The sequence below is a fragment of the Pelobates fuscus genome, chromosome 8 (genome assembly GCF_036172605.1).
Source record: "Pelobates fuscus isolate aPelFus1 chromosome 8, aPelFus1.pri, whole genome shotgun sequence".
NCBI classification, from domain to species: Eukaryota; Metazoa; Chordata; class Amphibia; order Anura; family Pelobatidae; genus Pelobates; species Pelobates fuscus.
This window is the reverse complement of record NC_086324.1, coordinates 46,974,210-46,997,784: the sequence shown is the minus strand read 5'-3', so window position 1 is coordinate 46,997,784 and position 23,575 is coordinate 46,974,210. Positions and strand designations below refer to the sequence as shown.

The 23,575-nt window shown below is 35.8% G+C and overlaps 1 protein-coding gene across 1 annotated transcript in view; it reads left to right on the top strand.

The window, feature by feature from the left end:
- The window catches only part of TTN (titin), a 244,075-nt gene that overhangs the window by 18,629 nt on the left and 201,871 nt on the right, over positions 1-23,575 (top strand). The window contains exons 5-35 of the mRNA XM_063429784.1: positions 378-463; positions 711-949; positions 2,517-2,715; positions 3,597-3,746; positions 4,379-4,981; positions 6,139-6,405; positions 6,496-6,621; positions 7,715-7,981; positions 8,348-8,413; positions 8,817-9,075; positions 9,735-9,792; positions 10,189-10,392; positions 11,172-11,314; positions 11,414-11,601; positions 11,954-12,184; positions 13,204-13,448; positions 14,232-14,452; positions 15,040-15,204; positions 15,299-15,467; positions 15,566-17,256; positions 17,350-17,631; positions 17,921-18,187; positions 18,280-18,552; positions 18,663-18,926; positions 19,231-19,491; positions 20,182-20,442; positions 20,585-20,848; positions 21,167-21,427; positions 21,902-22,162; positions 22,598-22,858; positions 23,369-23,510. Coding sequence (XP_063285854.1) covers positions 378-463; positions 711-949; positions 2,517-2,715; positions 3,597-3,746; positions 4,379-4,981; positions 6,139-6,405; positions 6,496-6,621; positions 7,715-7,981; positions 8,348-8,413; positions 8,817-9,075; positions 9,735-9,792; positions 10,189-10,392; positions 11,172-11,314; positions 11,414-11,601; positions 11,954-12,184; positions 13,204-13,448; positions 14,232-14,452; positions 15,040-15,204; positions 15,299-15,467; positions 15,566-17,256; positions 17,350-17,631; positions 17,921-18,187; positions 18,280-18,552; positions 18,663-18,926; positions 19,231-19,491; positions 20,182-20,442; positions 20,585-20,848; positions 21,167-21,427; positions 21,902-22,162; positions 22,598-22,858; positions 23,369-23,510 — 8,374 coding nt within the window. The remainder of the gene's footprint in view (positions 1-377; positions 464-710; positions 950-2,516; positions 2,716-3,596; positions 3,747-4,378; positions 4,982-6,138; positions 6,406-6,495; positions 6,622-7,714; positions 7,982-8,347; positions 8,414-8,816; positions 9,076-9,734; positions 9,793-10,188; positions 10,393-11,171; positions 11,315-11,413; positions 11,602-11,953; positions 12,185-13,203; positions 13,449-14,231; positions 14,453-15,039; positions 15,205-15,298; positions 15,468-15,565; positions 17,257-17,349; positions 17,632-17,920; positions 18,188-18,279; positions 18,553-18,662; positions 18,927-19,230; positions 19,492-20,181; positions 20,443-20,584; positions 20,849-21,166; positions 21,428-21,901; positions 22,163-22,597; positions 22,859-23,368; positions 23,511-23,575) is intronic.

Here is a 23,575-nt window from a genome sequence, read left to right as displayed (position 1 = left end):
GTTTTAGGTATATGCCAATGTTTACATTGTGGTGTTAAACATGCCTATAGTGGCCATTACACTGACATCCACCCTAGATGGTGCTTCCGCACACACAACCCAAAACTGATTCAGACTCAGTTCTTTGACATTTGACATTAGTGAAACCATGAAAAACCCTCTATGAAATGCAGTTCAATAGCTGTATATCTTAGCATTATAATCTCTGGCAACTAGAGCAACGAAGAGCACAGTTATGGTGTTTATTTTTTTTTTTTTACTGATGTGCATGTTGCAATGCATATGTTTAATATATTACTTGCCTTCTGTATGCATCTTGAAATACTTGATATTGCATTTAAAACTTATCATTCCACTGCTTTTCGATTTAAATCTAGCTGACGAAGAAATACCTGCCAAAAAGACAAAGACAATTGTATCAACTGCTCAGATTACCCAAACAAGACAGGCACGTTTCGAAAAGGTAATTCTAATGTATTTTCACAGATTTACAAATCTCCAACTGACGTAGATATAAAAAAACATATTCAGTTAAGGAACATTAGAATTGTAAATAATCGTCAGGAATTTTGTAAATACTAACTTTTTATACTTGGCTGACAGATGCTATATATTAATCTAAATCTGTTTTGAATCTCACACCTGTAAGATATGTGCCATTATATAAACAATGTATCAATGTCCTTAATTCCATCTTCTTCTGTTTGCAGAGGGTAGAGGCTCAATACGATGCCAGAACCACAGTTGAAATGACTATTGAAGGAGCTGCAGGACTGCAGCTTCCACATAAGACACCTCCCAGAATTCCTCCAAAACCGTCTTCAAAGTCACCTACACCCCCAGTAATACCTACCAGGGTTCAGATAGCAAGACAGCAGTCTCCATCACCTGTAAGGCAATCACCTTCACCTGTCAGACCTGTCAGAGCTCCGATACCATCACCTGTAAGGTAATGCACCCATTGGATCACTGACTACACTATAACTATAATGTAAAATACTGAAATCAAAAGTGTAAAAAATAAGTTGTCCATGTTATTGTATTGTATTGTATTTATTTATGTTTTGAGCAAGTTATTTTTTATTTTATTTTTAAAGTTCTTTATTTTGTTGTGCAGGTAGGTACAGTTTAGCATCAAACGCCACAACAGCGTGCATATACGTTAATAGGATTGACAGTGGCATGAGTAGTTGCACATTTTTATAATTAGGTATACAAGCGTAATGTAACATGTGATGCTTCAAGATAAAGTTAAATATACCTAAGACAGAAGAATGCATTACAAAATTATTATATAATTCAAGCAGGCAAGATTCCTAGCATATAGCGCATATAAGCAAGGTTGTTGAACTGTGTCAGATTGAAATCAGCTATATATCTGAGATTTTATAATGTTGAAAACAGGCTAGACTATAATGGTAAACTACAGTGTTAAACTGGTGAGCTGCAAAACCACCTGGCAAGCGCGTTAATAGAGCTGAGATCTCACCCAACCGTACATTTCTACATTAGCTAGCATGTTGGCAGCCTGGGCTGGTATTTCTGGCTGATATCAAGTTAAGTTAAGTAATACCATGCAATTAGCCAGCCTAGATAGATCTGTACAATTAAGTAATAGAAAAAAAAAAATAGACAACACTGCTTCTCTCTGGAACAAGCTCGTGGCAGGACAAAATCACCCACACAAGCCAGCATTATGCGTGAGAGCTGAGACTCGTGATCGTCAGTTGGGGCAGTTAATGTTCAGGGTGTAGTGGCTGCTTGTGAGTACGGATCTCAGCAGTCATGTTATGCCAGGGTAGGTCTGATCTTCAGCCTATTCCCAGTCTGGGAGAGTGCAGCAGGTCCGTGTCGAGGGGCTGCTGGGCAGCAAGGGATGGGCCTTGTCGCTGGGTCAGGTGCCCCCATGCTTGTGTGTGTGCTGGCATTTTTAATTGAGCAAGTTTTTAGTATACTTTCAGTTCACATACTAAGGTAAATATAGTCTACTTGGTAGTCAACTACAGTGTAACAGTGCCACCAAGTGGTCATTTTCATATTTTCATACAGTTCACCAACTTGGCTTTGTAGCATGTGGCAGAAAGTATATATTTTTAATTAACTATTATTATGATAATATGAATGTTTATATCAATGCACAGAAACGATCTTATCAAGTTTATTTCTACTATATTTTTGTTTGTTCAATTTTTGAAGCATGTCTCTTGAAATCATATGTTCACGTGTACATCTGTTCATCCCCTTCTTTTAGTAAACATCTTGTGAATGATTAGAAACCAACATTTTATTTTTATTTTAAATTACATCTCTACATCTTGCTCTTTACTCTCTTTATTTGTTCACTCTTTCTTCTGGTCTCTTCTCTCTCTTCTTTCCTTTATATGCACTGTATACAATTGTGGTTTGATAAGTAGGATGTTTGTTTCTACTGTATGAATGGAACTAAGATGTATTCTTTGCTCACACAAAATGTTGTTCAGTTTTATAATGTTCTCATATTTTCTTGTACACATTAGGTCAGTCTCTCCGGCTGGAAGACTGTCTACTTCTCCAATTAGGTCTGTGAAGTCTCCTTCCCCAATGGGAAGAGGTACACCAACACTAGGTGCTGCTGAAGTTCCACCTCCTTGGAAGCATGAGGTCTTGGTATCCACAAGTGCAACAAGGACAGAAGAGAGATTTGAATCGAAGGAGAAAGTGACAATTACTGGAGAGGTAATGTAGAACTTCAGCTGGACTACCAATATTATATATTTAGCAAGTTAGTTCTGCAAATATGCCATGAGTGATATTTTCTTTTTAAAGCAATGTCCACTGGACAAAGTGTGGAGGGGGTGAGCCAATGGAGAGTGACTCCTGAGTGCAGAATATTTTTGAATGAGCATTAGGTTTCCAAGCATGTCAACCTCAAAAATGTCTAGCAGTGTAGATGTTTGTAGATCACATTTCAATGTATGCTCTACTTTTCCAAGCCATTCCTCCTTATTTTCTTTTTCCCTAACCATGCCTTCTTTCATAGTCATGGCTTCTTCTTACCCCTTCCTACGCCAGACATGCCCCATGCCTACTTCTGTCTTCCATTTATAGCTATTCCTCATACTTACGTCACCCCTTCCAGGCTATGCCCCACATCTCCTACCTTAATTTGAAAGGCCAGCAATGGCAGCCTGAATCATCCACAATTAGGGTAGCAATGATGAACACGAGGGGAAGGAAAGGCTTCCTATTTAAGAAGAGCATCCAAAATGTGTGATTCATTTTTCTCCCTGGATAAGCCAGATGAAATGCCTGCTACCATGCAGAGAAGATAGCTGGCTCAGATGGAATTTCATTTTTCTTGAAAAGGTCCTACAGTATATTTATTATTATTATTTATTTTTTATTTTTTTATATTTCCTTTAAACTGTTCAGATACAATCTAAATGTGGAAAACAAACAAAAAAACTAAAAAGTTCCTAATTGAAATGTTATGTCTTTTTGAAAATGGTGTGTTGATGTTAGTTTTTATTAATGTGTATTACCTACAACATTTGGATGACTGCTATGTAGTGATTGGTCGTATATGTGAAATGTTTATTTTAATGTGATAAATATAGGTCTACGACACAGGCAGAACAGCAGCTGTTGCTACAGTAGTTGCTGCTGTTGATCTGGCCAGAGTGAGAGAACCTGTTCCAAGTGCCATTGAACTGACTTCTAAAAGGACAGCAATGGCTGCTGTACGTATTCAGCCTGTTCATGAGCAGGTAGAAAAAATATCTTAGTTGTAGCTGCATTTAGAGGCTATAAAGCAGCTTTATCAGGGGCAGGCTGGTGATATTTAGGCTGCAAGGGCAGATTAATCTATGCCCTGCCTGTAGTTACTTTCATTATTCTATTAGTGTAGCTGGGGTTGGAAAACCCACTACACTGCAACTTTAAGATCATATTAACTTGGACTTGCACAGAAACTCTTGTAGTGTTGTCCATGACCTTCTTGCTTCTTCTGATCTCTTGCAAATGTAAGAAGGAAGTAAAACAGTAATTAACAGCTTTTTTGTCACCAAGAGAATTTCAAGAACTTCTAGATTTGATAGCACAATCTCCTTTGTTCTAAATGTGCTTGACCAGATGGCCCCCAAAAATGTCTAATTTGTGGGCAGTATTTGCAACTTAAAGCCAGCCAGTCCCTGAACTACAAGCTTAAGTATAACAAGTGCTTGCCATATGCTTCACTGACCTTCATCATTGCATCATGAACTTCATGAAGATAACGCCATTGTTTTACTGCTCAGACTTACCCAGGTCACCCATCATTGTGCTGGTAGACTTTGTATAAGTACAACTTTTTTCTTTTCATGTGTGTTAAAAAGAAAACATTTTCCCTTATAAATATCAGATAAAGAAAGAGTCCGAAAAAGCTGCTGTTAGCGCTGTACTTGTGGCTGGTGAAAAATCTAGACAGGAGACAGTGTCAAGATCCATGGAGGGCATTACAGTCATGCGGGAAAAAATAACAACCACAGAAGGCATTTCCACCAGACGAGAACAAATAAGAGCTGTAGAGGAAGCAGCAGCCAAACGAGAACAAATACGAGCTGTAGAGGAAGCAGCAGCCAAACGAGAACAAATACGAGCTGTAGAGGAAGCAGCAGCCAGACGAGAACAAATAAGAGTTGTAGAGGAAGCAGCAGCCAGACGAGAACAAATAAGAGCTGTAGAGGAAGCAGCAGCTAAACGAGAACAAATCAGAGCTGTAGAGGAAGCAGCAGCCAAACGAGAACAAATAAGAGCTGTAGAGGAAGCAGCAGCTAAACGAGAACAAATAAGAGCTGTAGAGGAAGCAGCAGCCAGACGAGAACAAATAAGAGTTGTAGAGGAAGCAGCAGCCAGACGAGAACAAATAAGAGTTGTAGAGGAAGCAGCAGCCAGACGAGAACAAATAAGAGTTGTAGAGGAAGCAGCAGCCAGACGAGAACAATTACACGCAGTCCGAGAACAGGTGAATACAGTATGCTTGGAATGTAACAAATAACCCTTAACTCATCCAAAGATGATGGAGCCCATGAGCTAATAAATTAGTGGTATATCTAGACTAAGACTAACTCAGTGCCTGACCTGTACCACTGGCTGTCCCACAATGTTTTACTAAAATGGAAAAATAAAGTGAAACTGTTGATTACAAGTAAATTTGTATAATAACTCTAAGAGGTGGCTTTTCTCAATACTGGTGAAAATCAATAGAAATAAGCCTTCATAAACCTCATAAGAAAAACAAATATTATATGGGATCTTTAATACAGCCTATGGCACTTGTCACATGTACATGTACTGTGTCTTATGTGTTTCAATGTGTTTATAGTTATATATTTATCGGTGCCAAAGGCATTATTTGATATTGTAAACCGCTGCGTAATAAGCTGGAACTGTATAAATACCAATAATAATAATATTCTCACAAGGTTTGTATACGTATGTATTTTAATTGCCGGACAGGTGTCCTATGACACAGAAAAAGTCGTGGCGGTTGCAACAGTGCTGGCCGCTGTGCAACAAGCTAGAACACGGTCTCTTCTAAGTACAGACTTTCCAATGATTTCTGAAATGTCAACTGAGATGGAGATGGAAGAGGTACACATCTTGCAATCCCACAACAGTCACGTTTTTTTTTTTTTACCACCACTGGGCACCTCTTGATTTTGTCTGAAGTTTGCACAATGTCCAGCAACACTCACTTCTTTTTTTTTCATGTGTGATTTAGCACATTGAAACCACTTTGCATGCTAAATGTCAAGGCCCATTCAACAACGGAGAGAACGTTATAGTCTCCTTCTTCAATGGGCTTACATCCTTGTTGATGTAGTTGTGTATTTTTCTGTGTTTGTATATAATTTGTTGATCTCTTATTAGCTTATACAGTGGGCATATCCACATATGGGTTGAATAATTTCTTAGAAAGACCAGTTGATCATATGTACGTATGCGTTATTGGTCTCTCTTCCATACAGAAGTGAATTTTATACTTATATAAAACAATCCATGTATTAGTTATCATGTGTTTTAAAATTGTGTTGCATGAATATGTGCCATTCCATGTGCTGTTACTTTGTATCTTGTTTGTTGGGGGGATCATGTGAATTCTATAAATGTCATCTTTAGATCGGAGCTGGCGTAAGAGCAGGTGCTGTGGCTACAGTTGTTGCTGCAGTTGATCTAGCACGCGGTAGACCTGGATACACAGAAGAAGGTTACAGAGAAGAAACAGCTCTGCAGTATGAATACAAAGAGCATGTTTCAGCTAGGAAAACAGTTGAGTTTTCACCTGAGCGTCAGGTGATTACTAAACCGGTAAAAGCTCCAGAGGTCCACGTCCCAGTCGTACCCAAAGTCCTACCTGCAGATCACGTACCATCACCTGTCCCACAGGTTAGGCCTTATAATTTTATCCATTAATACTTAATTTTTGCTTTGTAAATGAGACAAGTCAACTTAATAAAACTTTATTGGTCAATGTAGATTAAAAGAGCTCCTGAATCACCAATCGTGCCATCAGTTCCACTGGAGCAAACACTTCCACATACAGCTGTTCCACATTTTACTGTCTCTAAAGTTACAGTACCTAAACCTGAACAAACATATGAGGTAAGAAATTAACAAAATGTATGTCAGGCATTTCACAATGCCACTAATCACATGGGTTGTGGTTTTGTGGCCTCTTCAAGAGTGATTTTCCAACTAGACTTACTCCAGATTGACAATTAAGAGCAGTATTGTAAATTAACCAGATGATTTCACTCAGTGCTAGAGGCAATCTGGTGTGATCTGGTTGAAAAAAATACCTTTTAAAGGTTTCTCTAAACCACCATCATGTTCTGTTACAAATATTCATAAAATACATATTAAAAGCAATTTAAATACAAATTAATTCAGTCAAAAGTGTCTAAGTGAAAAATGTATATTCACAGTTGATAATTGTCCTATTAAATATTCTTGTATTCAACATGGATATTTGTAACATCATGCCTGACATACAAATGTAAATTCATACAAAACCATTAAAACATTTCCTAGTTTATTAATCTTATAATACATAAGATATACCGATACCCTTTAACTTTGCAGTTGAAAACTGCATACTAAAAAAAGCTGAAAATTAACATATCCTATTTTTTAATGGTTTTCACTATTTCAGCCATAATACACTTTTATTGCAAAAGTCAACGCTTTTCCACTTTTTTTCCTTCTGCACGTAACATCTCTTCTCTTCGTTGTATGTCCTCATTTCCATTCAAACTTTTCCGTTCGTTCGTTCTAACACAGCTGAAAAATGCAACTATCTTCTATCTTCACCACTCTTCTGGATTTTAAAGATGCACTGTAATAAACTCTTCCGTGTATTAACTGAGTGTGATGGGCAATTTTACCAGACCTGCCATCTAATCATGTTATTATAAGATTGACTGAAAATTCAACTAAAATTGATCCAGTCTCTTTTCAAATTACTGTTATGTCAAGTCAATCAGAAAGCTTTAGCACAAAAAAAAAGCACTCAAGAAAAAAAATAAAAATGGGATCTGGAATAAAGCTTAAAAAAAAATCTTTTGAATGGATTCCACACACTTCGGAATTCTTTACTTTTGTCCAAACCTCCTACGTTCGGATAAAAGAATAGCGCATCTTTAAAATGGAAATCCATGTGACTTTATGGTAACTGATTTTCTTTTGGATTGGGTAGGTTTCCATTTCAGGATCAGCTATAGCCACTCTCGAAAAAGAGTTGACAACTACATCTACTCAAAAGATCACCAAGCCGGTCAAAGCTCCTCATTTAAAACCAGCAGAAGCCAGGGTGGTGGCAGAAAAAACTATCTCTCAAACATTTCCTTTGGCAGATACAACCGATGTATATAAAGCTCAGTATGACATTGAAATGAAAAAAGATATAGGCATCAGAACTTCAGGTGGTATATCACGTGAAGAAAGATTTCAATATGAATACAAGGTTTGTTATCACATGTTACTTTTTCTTCTTTTTATGCTCTTCTTCACTTACTTGCAGCAAAAAGAAGCAATACCAAATCCCTCTTCTTACCAACCCTTCTTCCTTACTCACCCATTAGCTCTGCCAGTGGACAAATAAACCTTTCCATGTCAGAGGGATTTATCAAATGCATTGAAGTCACGTGTTACTCTCTCTCTGACATTTAAGGGCATAACATTAGTTGCTTTTTTATTTATTTATTTTTTTACCCGCAGTCCTAAGCTTCTAACATGACCATAAGCAGGAGAAATCCTTTCTGAAAGTTCTTGCATGGTGCTTGAAAACTGCAAACTTGGTTGTCCACTAACAATAATTCACATATTCTAGGTTGAGGAAGAAGCCAGAGTGCCTGAACCAGAAGAAGTCCCTGTGTCCCCACCAACATTGGTTTCTGTAAGTATCAATATCGTTCACCTTATCAAGTAAATTATTATTTACTTATCCAATTATCCATTTTTTTCTTTTTAACTATTTTCCCACAATTTGAACATTTAAAATTTAATTAAAGTATTCAAAACAGTATTTTTAATTTATTACTTAATACTAAGATATGTTTCTCCTGTAGTGTCTGGTATTACAAGTAGATTACTCATTCAATCAGATCCCAAAATAATTGATTTTCAACTTTTTTGCCTTTTAGAGTAACGGGTTGTTTTGGGTAGGTAGGGTTCTATACCATTTGCAGAATAATAATTTCAAATTTGAAGGGATATGTTCTATGTTCTATGAGAGATGATCTATGAGAGATGCATTATTATGTAAATATATCACAACATTGCATTTCTTCTGTTCACAGGGGTTGAAAAATGTGACTGTTCTAGAAGGCGAGTCGGTTACACTAGAGTGTACAATTGCTGGATATCCTTCACCAACTGTGGTGTGGTATCGGGAAGATTACCGCATTGAAAATTCAATTGATTTCCAAATTACCTATGTTGAAGAGACTGTGCGTCTCGTAATTCGTGAAGCTTTCCAAGAAGACAGTGGCCGTTTTACTTGCACGGCCTCCAATGAGGCTGGTACGGTTAGCACATCTTGCTACCTACTTGTACAAGGTAAGCCATTGCAGTTCTTTTTTATTGTTTGGAAAGAAGAAAGTGCAAGTGATGAATGGAAAAATAAACTTAATTCCAATAATGAGAGTTAGGTATTCATGAAACAATGGTGGTAAGGATTGATGGACATTTTAGTTTCCATCACAGATGGAATTCCTCATCTGTACTAAATATTTTCTGCAAAGCAATTTAGTGAGGATGTCCTCTGATATAGTAAATTTATTTTTTAACAAACTTTGTCAATTTCTAAATGTTTCACTATACAAAAAATAAAACTAATTACAAAAACAAAAAACAAAAACAAGTTTTAAGAGTTCCTCAAGAGAGACAAAAAAATAATTTTTCATCTTTTTCTCATATTAAGTGTGAATTTGCCCATCCTTAATAATGAAAAAATAAAAGCTGAAGCCAGATGTTAATGGGACCAAAGCAATTTTTTTTTAAATGTTCTTTTAATTATTTCCCTTTGAAATGTAATTTTGATGGTAGGGAGGTTAATTCTCCCAATGCCCACCTTTTTATACTTAGGCATTGGGAACAAAATCTCCAGCCATCAACCATACAATGTCAAATAGATTTCTGTCTTTTGAATTATTGAATGTTGAACACAAACATTTATCAAAGATTTTCTAATATTGTTAAAACTTAATTTTTTACAGTTTCTGAAGAATATGAAGCCAAAGAAACTATTTCTGAAAAAATTACAGAACACAAAGAGTAATTATATTTTTATATTTTTCATTTGTTCTTAAATTGTACTGTGTAGTGTACTGTGCATGTTTAAATCTGAATTACTTTTAGTGTTTTTTATTGGCTAACCTTACAGCTCTAGAAGTTTGTATATTTTAGCTATAATCTAGAATGTTATTTTTAACTTGTTTATGGTAACTACTGCTAATGGACAATCAGTCTAAATTTGTGTTTACTCAGTGCTAGACATGATGGACCACATGCTGTCCCCTTCACCCTATTGACCATGCGTATTTATTTTAACTTTCAGAATCTCGATGCTGAAATATATATTTTAGATCCATATTGTAGAAAGTTATTAAATCAATCTATTAATAAAGTAGAATTTTATTAAAATTCTAACATAAATTCTTTATTCTCCAGATATGTAGAAGAAATACAGAAAATGGAAGTTGAGACAACTACTCAAGAGACTGGTGAAGGAGTAGCTCCTTTCTTTACTAGAAAACCCACTATACAGAAGTTAGTTGAGGGAGGAAAAGTTATTTTTGAATGCCAGATCGGAGGCAACCCCAAGCCACACGTTTATTGGAAAAAGGCTGGTGTTCCCCTAAATACTGGATACAGGTATGTCTACATTCTAGAGTTGCTCAATAAATAATGTTATTGTTATTTGTTCTGGTAAGGTCTAGGAGCTTCATGTTGTTGGTGTGTCTGAGTGTATAACAGAGCTTCACCATTATAGTATTCAATACTCATAGCAGAAATGTGTCTTTAAGCTTCAATAAATGTGTTTAGAAGTTAGTCTGTGTAAAAAAAAAAAAAAAGATGTTTCCTGTTCTAAATTATATTTTAGTTGCATAAATGATTATTAAGTCACCTAAAATGTTTCCAAATGTCCCTACCCCTGGCCACATCCCCATCTACACCTGTAAAATAAATGTATACCTTTTAATCCATTTGATACATTTTCATAATATGGTGTAGTTTTGACCATAATATAAATAATCAAAACGTGGTAATAATTTCACAATAAAAACAATTTTCGACTTTTCATTTCTGTGTCAAAACTAGTAGTGAAGAAGAATGTAGAGCATAAAAATTGTTAACTAAAACAGAAATGTTAAACACAGAAAAAGACAGTGGGTGACGCACTCCACATGCAATCAAAAGTGCAAGTGCAGAATAAATGATCAAGGACCTAAAACCTAGGTCTTTAACCCCTTAAGGACCAAACTTCTGGAATAAAAGGGAATCATGACGTGTCAGACATGTCATGTGTCCTTAAGGGGTTAAAGTGGGCAGTGGGCTTTTTTTTTGTTTTGTTTATTAAAACAATATAGTAAGTACTAAGTAAAATCAATTTGTGTACAGCTGTGTTATCAATAGTTCTTTTTTTTTTTAAGATACAAAGTAGCATATAACAAAGAATCTGGAGAATGTAAACTCGAGATTTCTATGACTTTTGCTGATGATGCTGGAGAATACAGCGTCATTATACGTAACAAACATGGAGAAACGTCTGAAACGACAAGTCTTTTGGAAGAATGTAAGTAAACTGATCATTCTTGAAAAGCTTTGTTGATAAGTAGGATAATTTCTGACAATGGCTTGAAATTCTTATTATCTCATCTTGGATTTTTAATAGCTGAATATGACTCTTACATGAGGATGCACGAAGAAGTGACTCCATTTGTACCGGAGCCAAAAGAGGCTGAAATGGCACCGGAAGTATTTCGAGTTGAATATGACAAGGAATATGAGCGAGAACAAGCTCTCATTAGGAAGAAAATGGCCAAGGATACTACCTTGGTGAAAACTACCATACATGCTGAGGTAAGAGAAATATTGTAAATAAAACGCGTCCAACAAATAGTTTAAGCAAAAGCTATTACCAAAATTAACGGTTATTTTTAGAATAATTTAGACAAATAAACACTAATGTTGTAGTTGTAAAAAAAAGTATGATGTAGCACGTATAACCGCAATAATAAAGAATATAGAGTATTCTAATGCACATGAAAGATGAAAGTCTTAAAATGCTCTACTATAATTCAAGACATTTACAATCACAGTTACCCAATAAAATAAGACAAGTCAATATTATATTTGTATTCCACTTCCTACTCAACATACCACTCACATTTACTGTTTTTATTGCTATTCTAATGGTAGTCTTGTTTTGTAGGAATATCAGCTAACTTCATTCGAGGAGAAACTTATCAAAGAGATTGAATACAGAATTATTAAGACAAGCCTTGAAGAACTGCTTGAAGAAGACGGAGAGGAAATGATTGTTGACATATCTGAATCAGAAACAATTGAGTCAGGATTCAACATACGACTGAAGAGCTACCAGATTCTCGAAGGAATGGGTGTTACTTTCCACTGCAAGTTGTCTGGATACCCATTACCGAAGGTATTGTGTGACATCCATGCAAATCTCAGGGTATCATGCAAATTAGGCAAATGTAGTAAATGGAGAAATCATGATTATGTAAATGTCATTTTTAAATATACTGATTGCTCTACAGATTTCTATGGTAAATCAATGTAACTTTAAACTGGGGTTATTTACCAACATAGCAATTGTGAATAATTGGAAAGGGGAATGCAAATGTGTGGCTAAAGTAGACAATTGGACAATTAGCTCTGGTTTTCCAGCTTAGCTATATTGGCCTAAATATGCAATTTCCTTGTCACTTCTTCATTATTTCTGATTTGGTGAATAACCCTGTTAGTCGTGTTTATTCTTCCTAATAAATGTGGGCTGTCTTCCATTATGAAAAGGTAGGGTTGTTCTACCATTTTGGTTCAGCTAGATTCTACCTGAACCAAAATGCAATATGATTTTTCATGTATATTACCATATCTCCAATAAAAAGGCAGCTAACATTAGCAATTATTTGTGTATAACACTATTGGTCCCTTGTTAAATAGGAAAACTTGTATTTGTACATGCTTTGAATGTGATACGTAAAAGGAAAAAATATCAATATATTTGTTCTATATACTCTTTGTAGGACACGTTATATCTGTATTTCTGTCTGTCTGTCTATCTATCTGTCTGTCTATTATCTATCTATCTATCTATCTATCTATCTATCTATCTATCTACGATATCATCTATCTATCTATCTCTCATCTATCTATCTATCTATCTATGCTTTCTATCTGTCTGTCTATCTATCTATCTATCTATCTATCTATCTATCTATCTATCTGTCTATCTGTCTGTCTGTCTGTCTGTCTGTCTATCATCTATCTATCTATCTATCTATCTATCTATCTATCTGTCTATCTATCTTGCATAGCTGGTATAATAAAGAATGCCTTAATGTACATCAAGATATATGATTCCCAATACATTATAAGCTATAATGGTCTATAAATACTACCATTATTCATACAGTGCATATATTATTCTTGTCACTACAGATTGCATGGTACAAGGATGGTAAACGTATTAAACAGGAAGGACGCTATCACATGGAGACCCTACAAGATGGAAGGGCTAGTCTGCGTATCCATGTTCTAACGACTGAAGACGAAGGAATTTACACAGCATTAGCTAGTAATGTCAAAGGAAATGCCATTTGCTCAGGAAAACTATATGTTGAGCCTGCTGCACCAACAGGAGGACCCGCATACATACCATCACCAGAAGCAGTTAAAAGAATTCGGTAATTTGTCATGTTATGGAATTCAGTGTTTTTCATGCATATAGTCATTGCATCAGACTTGAACAAGGCAAACATCAGTGAAATAGCTATTAAAAACATAAGGGACTTGTCCACATGTGAGACCTATCACAGGCCCTTGGTACATATGATAAAGTATTAACAGGGAAAGTGGGAATAGAAAAGTCCAGTGCAATACATAAATCAATAGAAGGACAACAGTACAGATGAATTAGTTATTGTTCCATCAGTGGCAACTGATTCTGGAGAATTGACAGTCATTGAACAGAGAAAGGAAATCAGCAAAAAAACTAAACAAGTTCATTGTATAGGCTTAAAAAAAGAAACCGTTCAAATGTGTACAGTATGATAATGAGAAATATATAGCACGTGACAATGTGGCCTGAGCAGCAAAGATTTGAGAGGAGAGTGAGAATTAAAAGGACACTATAGTCACCAGAACCACCACAGCTTAATGTTTATGGATTGATGATCTCAGTCATGGAATGGGGTCAGGCACGGCGGTAATAAACTATATTTTAAATCCACTCTGAGGGGGTCCAGCTCTATATTGTGAGAAATAGTTATTTGTATTCCAAACACTATAGTGTTCCTTTAAATAAAATGGATGTGGGCTGAAGCAGACAGGCTGATTAAAGAGCAGCATGGACATCTTTGTATGACAATTCTGTAGTCCATCAAATATCTCTTATATTTGCTAGACACCAGAAGGTTGAATGGATAAAGCATACAGCTATAGTAACAATAAATATTTTTTATTTATAGATCTGTATCACCTCGTTCACCAAGCCGTTCTCCTGGACGCTCTCCTGCGCGCTCACCTGCTCGTAGGTTGGATGAAACGGATGAGTCCCAACTGGAGAGATTATATAAACCGGTTTTTGTGTTGAAACCTGCATCTGTTAAGTGTGCCGAGGGTCAAACAGCAAGATTTGACCTGAAAGTTGTTGGAAGACCAATGCCAGAGACATTTTGGTTTCACAACGGTAAATTGTTTTTCAAACTAAATGCATGATATATTTTCCACTTATTGAGCAATAATGCATAACACACATTAGTATTAAAACTGTGTTTGGTAGCATTGCTTAATCTCCATGTATCTTGGCACAGAAGGACATGATTGATTTGTTAAAACAAAGGCAACTTGGTTAAGTAGAACATTCATAAGAATGTTTATAACAAACAATATTTATCAGAAATAATGGCATATTAAATGCTGCAATCTACAGATTTTTTTATGGTAACCAATATTATATCAAATATCACAATAAATAGATTGTGTTTAATATTTTATTGTATTAAAGTATTTTATATGTTGACATGTTTTTGTTGAAAAATGGTTAATACAGTTCCAGAAGCCATTTCAAACACCAAATGTTTATTTTTTGGAGGCTGTATTTTCAAATACAAAATTTCTCACTTTAATACATACACTGTGAAGAATAATGTAGTACCCAAGACTTTTTCACTGTACCAAAAGCTCTATCTACTGAACATTTGTCCCTATTGGGTGTTATTTGGGCAGATGCGTTTTGAAACATGGTTTGTTGATAGATGAAATGTTATTTTACAGGTCAACAGATTGTCAATGACTACACACATAAGATTGTTGTAAAAGAAGATGGTACACAATCATTAATCGTTGTTCCTGCAATGCCAACTGATTCTGGAGAATGGACAGTCATTGCTCAGAACAGAGCTGGCAAGACCTCAGTTTCAATGACTTTGACAGTAGAAGGTATTTATGGTTTATGAATGGCATTACGTTTTTGTTGGCATAGTTTGTAAATACGTATTATTTCATCATTTAATATGTGTTTTATTATCTATAGCAAAAGAATATTTAAAGAGGCCACAGTTTGTAGAAAAACTGAAAAATGTCAGTGTCAAAGAAGGTTCTAAGCTAGAGATGTCTGTGAAGGCTGTTGGTAACCCAAATCCAGATATTGTCTGGCTCAAGAACAGTGACATTGTTGTACCACACAAGTTTCCTAACATAAAGTGAGTATTTATTTAAATTTCATTCATGATATTTTGGTAGAACTACTTTTAAATTAATAGTTTCCATGATACATTCTTGCTTTCTCTTCAAATTGTAGAATTGATGGAACAAAAGGACAAGCAGCACTTAAGATAGACTCCACAGTCCTCCATGATGCCGCATGGTATACTGCTACTGCTATTAATAAAGCTGGACGTGACACTACAAGATGCAAAGTAAACGTTGAAGTTGAATTTGCAGAACCTGAACCTGAGAGAAAATTAATCATTCCAAAGGGAACATACAAAGCCAAAGAGATTTCTGCTCCAGAACTCGAACCACTTCATCTTCGATATGGCCAGGAGCAGTGGGAAGAAGGAGATCTATATGATAAAGAAAAGCAGCAGAAGCCATTCTTTAAGAAGAAGCTCACTTCTGTAAGGCTGAAACGTTTTGGACCTTCTCATTTTGAATGCCGTCTTACTCCAATTGGAGACCCAACAATGGTCGTCGAGTGGTTACATGATGGGAAACCACTGGATGCTGCCAACAGACTTCGCATGGTAAATGAGTTTGGCTATTGCAGTCTTGATTATGAAGTAGCTTACCCAAGAGACAGTGGTGTGATCACCTGCAGGGCAAGCAACAAATATGGAACAGACCATACATCAGCAACTTTAATAGTTAAAGATGAGAAAAGTCTTGTTGAGGAGTCTCAGTTGCCAGAAGGTAGGAAAGGCATGCAAAGAATCGAAGAACTGGAAAGGCTAGCCCATGCAGGGGCTCCCGCTGGACTAACAGAAGATATAAAAGAAAAGCAAAAACCAGAAATTGTCTTATTCCCTGAGCCAGCAAGAGTGATGGAAGGGGAAATTGCACGATTCCGTACTCGTGTCACTGGGTATCCTCAGCCAAAAGTAAACTGGTACCTTAATGGACAGCTTATCCGTAAAAGCAAAAGGTTTAGAATTCGATATGATGGCATATATTATCTTGAAATTGTTGACTGCAAATCATATGACTCTGGAGAAGTAAAGGTAACTGCTGAAAATCCTGAAGGTGTTACTGAACATGTAGTAAAACTTGAGATACAGCAGAAAGAAGATTTTAGATCAGTACTTCGTAGAACCCATGAGCCGAAAGTAGTAGCCCCACCTCCAGAGCCAGGAAAACTGCAATTTGAAGTGAAAAAAGCAGACAAGGTAATTGATGCAGCTGGAAAAGAAGTTGTAAAACTGAAAAGAACAGAAAGAATTACCCATGAAAAGCTTTCTGAGGAAACAGAAGAACTACGTAGTAAATTTAAGCGTAGAACAGAAGAAGGGTATTATGAAGCTATTACTGCAGTTGAACTGAAATCTCGTAGAAAGGATGAAGGATATGAAGACCTGCTGAAAAAGACAAAAGATGATCTTCTTCACTGGACCAAAGAACTAACTGAGGAGGAAAAGAAAGCTTTAGAACTTGAGGGAAAAATTACTATTCCAACCTTTAAACCAGACAGAGTAGAGTTATCTCCAAGTATGGAAGCTCCAAAGATATTAGAACGAATTCAAAGCCAAACTGTAGCTCAGGGAGCCGAAGCTCACTTCCGAGTCCGTGTTGTAGGAAAACCAGACCCAGAATGCCAATGGTTCAAAAATGGCATCAAGATTGAAAGATCCGAGAGAGTTTATTGGTACTGGCCAGAAGATAATGTTTGTGAATTAGTAATCAGAGATGTTGTGGCTGAAGACTCAGCAAGCATCATGGTGAAAGCCATCAATGTTGCGGGTGAAACTTCAAGCCACGCATTCTTGCTGGTACAAGGTACACAATATGCAAATTTATTATTTTACAACCGTACAATACTTTCTGTTGTTTTTATTTCTGTACTTAATCATGTTATATTTCTTTTCATAGGAAAACAATTAATAACATTCACGGAGGCTTTACAAGATTTGACATCAAAGGAAAAAGATTCAATGGCAACCTTTGACTGTGAAACATCAGAACCATTTGTCAAAGTGAAATGGTTCAAAAATGGAGTGGAAATCCATTCTGGAGATAAATACCGAATGCATTCTGACAGGAAGGCCCACTTCCTTTCTGTGTTCCAAATTGACATGTCAGATGTCGATGACTACAGTTGTGTGCTCAGAGATGATGAGACTGTAAGAACAACTGCTAAGCTCATTGTTGAAGGTATGTGAATATTTCATAGTATTATTATGGGATTAATAAATGTAATATGTTTTATCATAAGATGATTGCCCCCTTTGCAATTCAAAATAGAAACCAAAACAAAAAGGATTGTGTTAATGTACTTAATATAGCTGTAATAATTACCACATCACATATGGCTTTAACATGATGCCCATAAAATGTATCTTTATCCTGAAGATGTTGCAAAATGGCTTGTTAAAGCAGCATACTTTTGCAGTGGTTGAAAATGGAAAATGTCTTAAACTTTAAATTTTTAAATTGTTTCTAGGCACACCTATGGAGTTTCTTAAGGAGCTTGATGACGTTGAGGTCCCAGAAACAATGACAGGAGAACTAGAATGCCTAATATCCCTTGAGGATGCAGAAGGCAAATGGTTTCATGGAGACACTGAGATCAAATCAAACAGTAAATATTCTATAACATCCCGACGAGGTCGTCATGTCCTCACAGTCAAAGATGTGACTAAGGAAGATCAAGGAGAATACAGCTTTTCTGTGGCTGGAAAGAAGACAACTGCACAATTGAAAGTGAAACGTAAGTTTTTATATGATGCATTGTTAATCATCTGCACTGTATCCTCTTTCCTGGTTCATGTTAACTTATCATTTTTCTTTTGTTATGCACAGCCCGCCCCATTTCCCTCCTGCAAGGACTTTCCGATCACAGAGTATGCGAGGGTGATATTGCTCAACTTGAAGTGAAACTGTCTTTGGAAAATGCTGAAGGAGTGTGGTTGAAAGATGGAGAGGAAATCCAGCCCAGTGACCGTATTCATATTGTAATAGACAAACAATCACAAATGCTACTATTAGAAGATACCACACCAGAAGATGCTGGGAAATATTCCTTTGCTATACCAGAGCTTGATCTGTCCACAACTGGGCGGCTGTCCGTCTATAGTAAGTGTTACTACTGAATAGAAACACAAACACAAATTTCATGTTTTGTTAATCTGTTCTTTCTTGTGTGTTCTTTTTTTTTACATATTGCACATTATTATTACCCACAGGTGTGGATATTGTTATCCCTCTCAAAGACGTCCATGCTGTTGAAGGAACAAAAGCAGTTCTGGAATGCAAAGTGTCAGTTGCAGATTTGCCCTCTGCCAAATGGTATGTTAATGATCATCCCGTCAAGCTTGATGACCGTGTACAATCAATCGCCAAAGGAGCCAAACAGCGCTTGGTGTTTACCAGAACATATGCATCAGATGAAGGGCAGTACAAACTCCTGATTGGCAAAGTGGAGACAAGCTGCAATTTCACAGTGGAAAGTATGTATTTTTTTGCATATATGGGAATATGGTTAGTAACATGTCATATAGTTTCTTGATACTAATAGAACTATTTTCAATTTAAAATGTAATCACTTTTTTTTTTTTACAAGTTTGTGGGGTTATAGATAATATACAATAAGTAGATGTTCATTGATTGCCCATAAGAGTAGACAGAAACATTTTATTTATTTTTTAATTTATTTATTTTTATAAAGGGATAGCAGTGATCAAAAATAAAAAATTTTTAATTTTGTTTTGCTTTATCGGAAGGTGAAGAGTGATAAATTATTGTTTATTTCAGAAATTGAGATCATTAGAGGATTGCATGATCAAACATGCACCGAGACACAGAATGTCACCCTGGAAGTGGAGCTGTCCCATTCTGGCATTGATGCCTTGTGGCAATTTAAGAACGAAGAACTGAAGCCAAGTCCAAAATACAAGATAGCTGCACATGGGAAGATCTACACACTCACTATTTCAGACATGATGAAAGATGAAGAAGGACAGTATACCTTCTTTGCCGGAGAACAGCAGACCAGTGCAAAGATCACAGTTTCAGGTAAACTAGAAATCTATTTAAATAAATAGAAATAAGCTTTAACGGAATCAGCAGAAATGAAATGTGACTCTTACATTTGGGCTCTGTATACGTGTACAAATCAATATCAGAAGTTTATTGCACATATTATTGCTCTATAAAACTGGTTTTTTTAAATAAATGCTGAGTTGTGATTTTGACATTGCAATCATTTAATGCAAAAATGTTACATGCCAAGATCCATGGCATGTAACATTTTTGCATTAAATGATTGCAATGTCAAAATCACAACTCAGCATTTATTTAAAAAAAAACAGCTTTATAGTTGTGTATTTGCCATATTATCATACACGTTAGAAATACCTCGGTAAATATTGAAATTAAACATCAGTTTTAGATCATTTGGACGATCTAGTATATTACCATGTTAAATAGCTACTTTGCATGTTGACTTAGTTTTCTGTTCAGGACAACCTTATATCAATCATGATACCATTGCCATAAATACTGAAAGGGTTATCCACCATTGTTTGCTAATATTCATTGTTTTGATGGCTTCTAAAAATATTGTTCTCTTTCTATTAGAAAATAAGATGCTGCTCAAGTCATTTACTTTCTATTTAAAAGTTGTCCATATAATAAGTTACAAATGAGAATATGAAAATGCATTGAGTTCTCTATAAATATTATTATTATTTCGTATTTCTACAGGTGGAGCAATTAGCAAGCCTCTTGTTGATCTCACAGTTGCAGAGTCCCAGAAAGCAGTTTTTGAATGTGAGGTAGCTAACCCAAGCTCAAAGGGACAGTGGTTAAGGGAAGGAAAACCTATAAGCTTCAGTGATAGCATCAAAAGTGAGGCGATTGGTGCAAGGAGACAACTCATAATTCCCATCAGCAAACTTGATGACATCGGGGAATACACTTACCAAGTTGCAACCTCAAAAACATCAGCCAAGCTGAAGGTTGAAGGTTAGTGATCCAATATAGATCAATTTTTCTTACTTTTTAATACTTTGTAGATTCCCCCATGTAAAGTATATAAAGTTTCACATAAAGTTTCATCACCAAATAAGAGTTTGAATAAACTGAACGTCTGTTTTTCTTTTGTTAGCTGTTAAGATAAAGAAGACTTTGAAAAACCAAACTGTAACAGAAACACAAGATGCCATCTTCTCAGTGGAGCTCACACACCCAGACGTGAAAGGAGCCCAGTGGATCAGAAATGGAGTTGAGTTATCTTCCAATGAGAAGTTTGAAATAACTGTTGATGGACCAGTTTACACCTTGAAAGTTAAACACTGTGCTGTTGTGGATGAATCTGTTTACAGCTTTAAACTTGGAAAGATTGGAGCAAACGCAAGACTTCATGTTGAAAGTGAGTACAAATAGTAATATAGATAAACATTTTATTTGTATAAAATAAATTGCATATTATTTTTGGTATTTTTTTGTCAACAGACATGGCAGATTATTTATTATTAGCCACAGAGCATCGTGATTATTCTCAGATACCTTGACTATTTAAGTAGAGCATAGTATATTCTAAATTCCGATTTAGAAGCTGATACTCTATAAACGGCTTTATGTGGTACTCTTGGATTTGGGTTTTTTTCAGATGTAATCAACATAAACAGGATAATACAGTTTATATCCCCATAAGGGTGAATTTAAACCATTTATCTTTCATTTTCAGCTGTTAAAATTATCAAGAAACCAAAGGATGTGACCGCCTTGGAAAACACTGGAGCTACCTTCGAAATCAGTGTTTCCCATGATACTGTACCAGTTAAATGGTTCTTTAAAAATGTTGAGTTGAAACCAAGTGATAAACACAAAGTTATATCAGAACGAAAAGTACACAAACTTGTTCTACAAGGTGTAACACCTGCCGATGCTGGAGAATATAAAGCCGTGGTTGGACAGCTGGAGTGCAAAGCTAAATTGTTTGTGGAAAGTAAGTACTTTACAACATCACTGGTCCTCTGGGGCATTATCTGCGATCTTGGATAATAAAGAAAGGCCTAAGCAGTGTTACGTTCCAAAGGCATAGATGTATGTTTAGTACATGATAAAAGATTGAGAATAAAAATCCATGGGTTATTCTATAGTTCATGTAGTGCTGCAGCTTAAGTTGGACCTAAACAACCAATAATCCCTGAAAGCTGGCAGGGAACTATGAGTGTTGTGGGCCAACACATACTGGAAGGACATATTTGGATGACCCTGCCAAAGAGCATAACCAGCAGCTTTAAAATGAGACTCATATACAATATCAGAAATGTTTTTCTGGATGGGTGCCAAGAGTCCAGATTTCACCAGTAACAGTTATTTACGGTGAAACAATAAGCAACAGTCAATAAAAGTCGACTGGTCACCATGTGGTGTTTATACAGCTTACTAACTGTTGTATCCCTGCCTTTTTCTGTAGCACTGCACATCACAAAAACCATGAAGAACATTGAAGTCCCTGAAACCAAAACAGCCTCATTCCAATGTGAGGTGTCACACTTTAATGTGCCATCTGTATGGCTCAAAAATGGTGTGGAAATTGAAATGAGTGAGAAATTTAAAATTGTGGTTCAGGGCAAACTCCATCAACTGATTATCATGAACACAAGCAGTGAAGACTCGGCTGAATATACATTTATTTGCGGAAATGACAAAGTCAGTGCCACCCTGACAGTAAAACGTAAGTATTACCTTGGGTCATAATGTGTTATTGGTCTGAATCAAAATATGTTTATCCAATACTATCCTCCTTAACATCAACCATTTTGGTACCAAAAGGTTGATTAAATGATGGCCTGTGAGTAAAATGTTGAGTAGTCTTTATAGGTCCATAAATCCACCAACAGATTTTGTCTAGCTCATTTGATCTATTTTCTGTGTTTTGCTTTTTGAAATATAGTCATGAAAGAAGAGAGATGTGTTTTAAGAAGATTACATTTATAAGCCTCTATAATAAAATACACCCTCACAACATTTAACAAGTAGAAGATGCTTTTTGGACCTTGTAATTCTTTTAATTAGTTCTCCTAAAATTACCATTAGTGTTGTGAAGTGGAAAAAATACCTGATGATATACCATAGAAAATTAATTAAATGTTATGTATTTTTGCCACAGCTATTCTCATTACCTCCATGCTGAAGGACATCAATGCAGAGGAAAAAGACACAATTACTTTTGAAGTTACTGTCAACCATGAAGGCATCACATACAAATGGTTGAAGAATGGTGTTGAAATAAAGTCTACTGACCGATGCCAAATCAAAGCCAAGCAACAGTCTCATTCTCTAACCATTAGAAATGTCCACTTTGGAGATGCAGCAGAATACAGCTTTGTTGCTGGAAAAGCAGTGTCTAAAGCCACTCTATATGTGGAAGGTAAGTGTGTAGGTCTCTGCATAATATCATTTTAAACATTGGCTCCACATTTTTTTTTATTAATATTACAGTGGCCCAACACCATTAGTAGTGTGTAGTACATAAAAATAACTATTCACCTAGTTATATATTTGCAAGCAAATCTGCCTATCATAAGATTTAAAAGCCACTGGTTTACTTTTTATTGGGTCTGTTCATGTTTGTTACATATGCTTGTACCTTCATAGGAAGGATACCTACAGAAGAGATACATTTGTTTGAAAATATATTCTACTTTAGATGCATGTGTCCAATATTGTTAAAGAAACTCGGATTCCCTATATTTTAAAAGTACAATTTGGCAACATGGTTTAGAGTACTACAATAAAAAAATGCTTAGACTCCTATATATTTACCTTTTTATTAATATTTGGACAAGGAATATAACACATGAAGAATTAATCAATGAGGAAAAATATAATAATTTGAACAACAATTTAGAAATTCATAATTCTTTTTTACTTCTGGTAGCCCGTCATATAGAGTTCAGGAAGCAAATCAGAGAAATTAAAGTTCTTGAGAAGAAAAGAGCCACATTTGAGTGTGAAATCTCAGAACCTGACTTGACTGTCCAATGGATGAAAGATGGACAAGAACTTCAAACCACAGAGAGGTAAAAGATACTCATGATTTCTCAAAATAGTGTGCTGATGAATTTTAAAAATTGTAAAGCAGAGG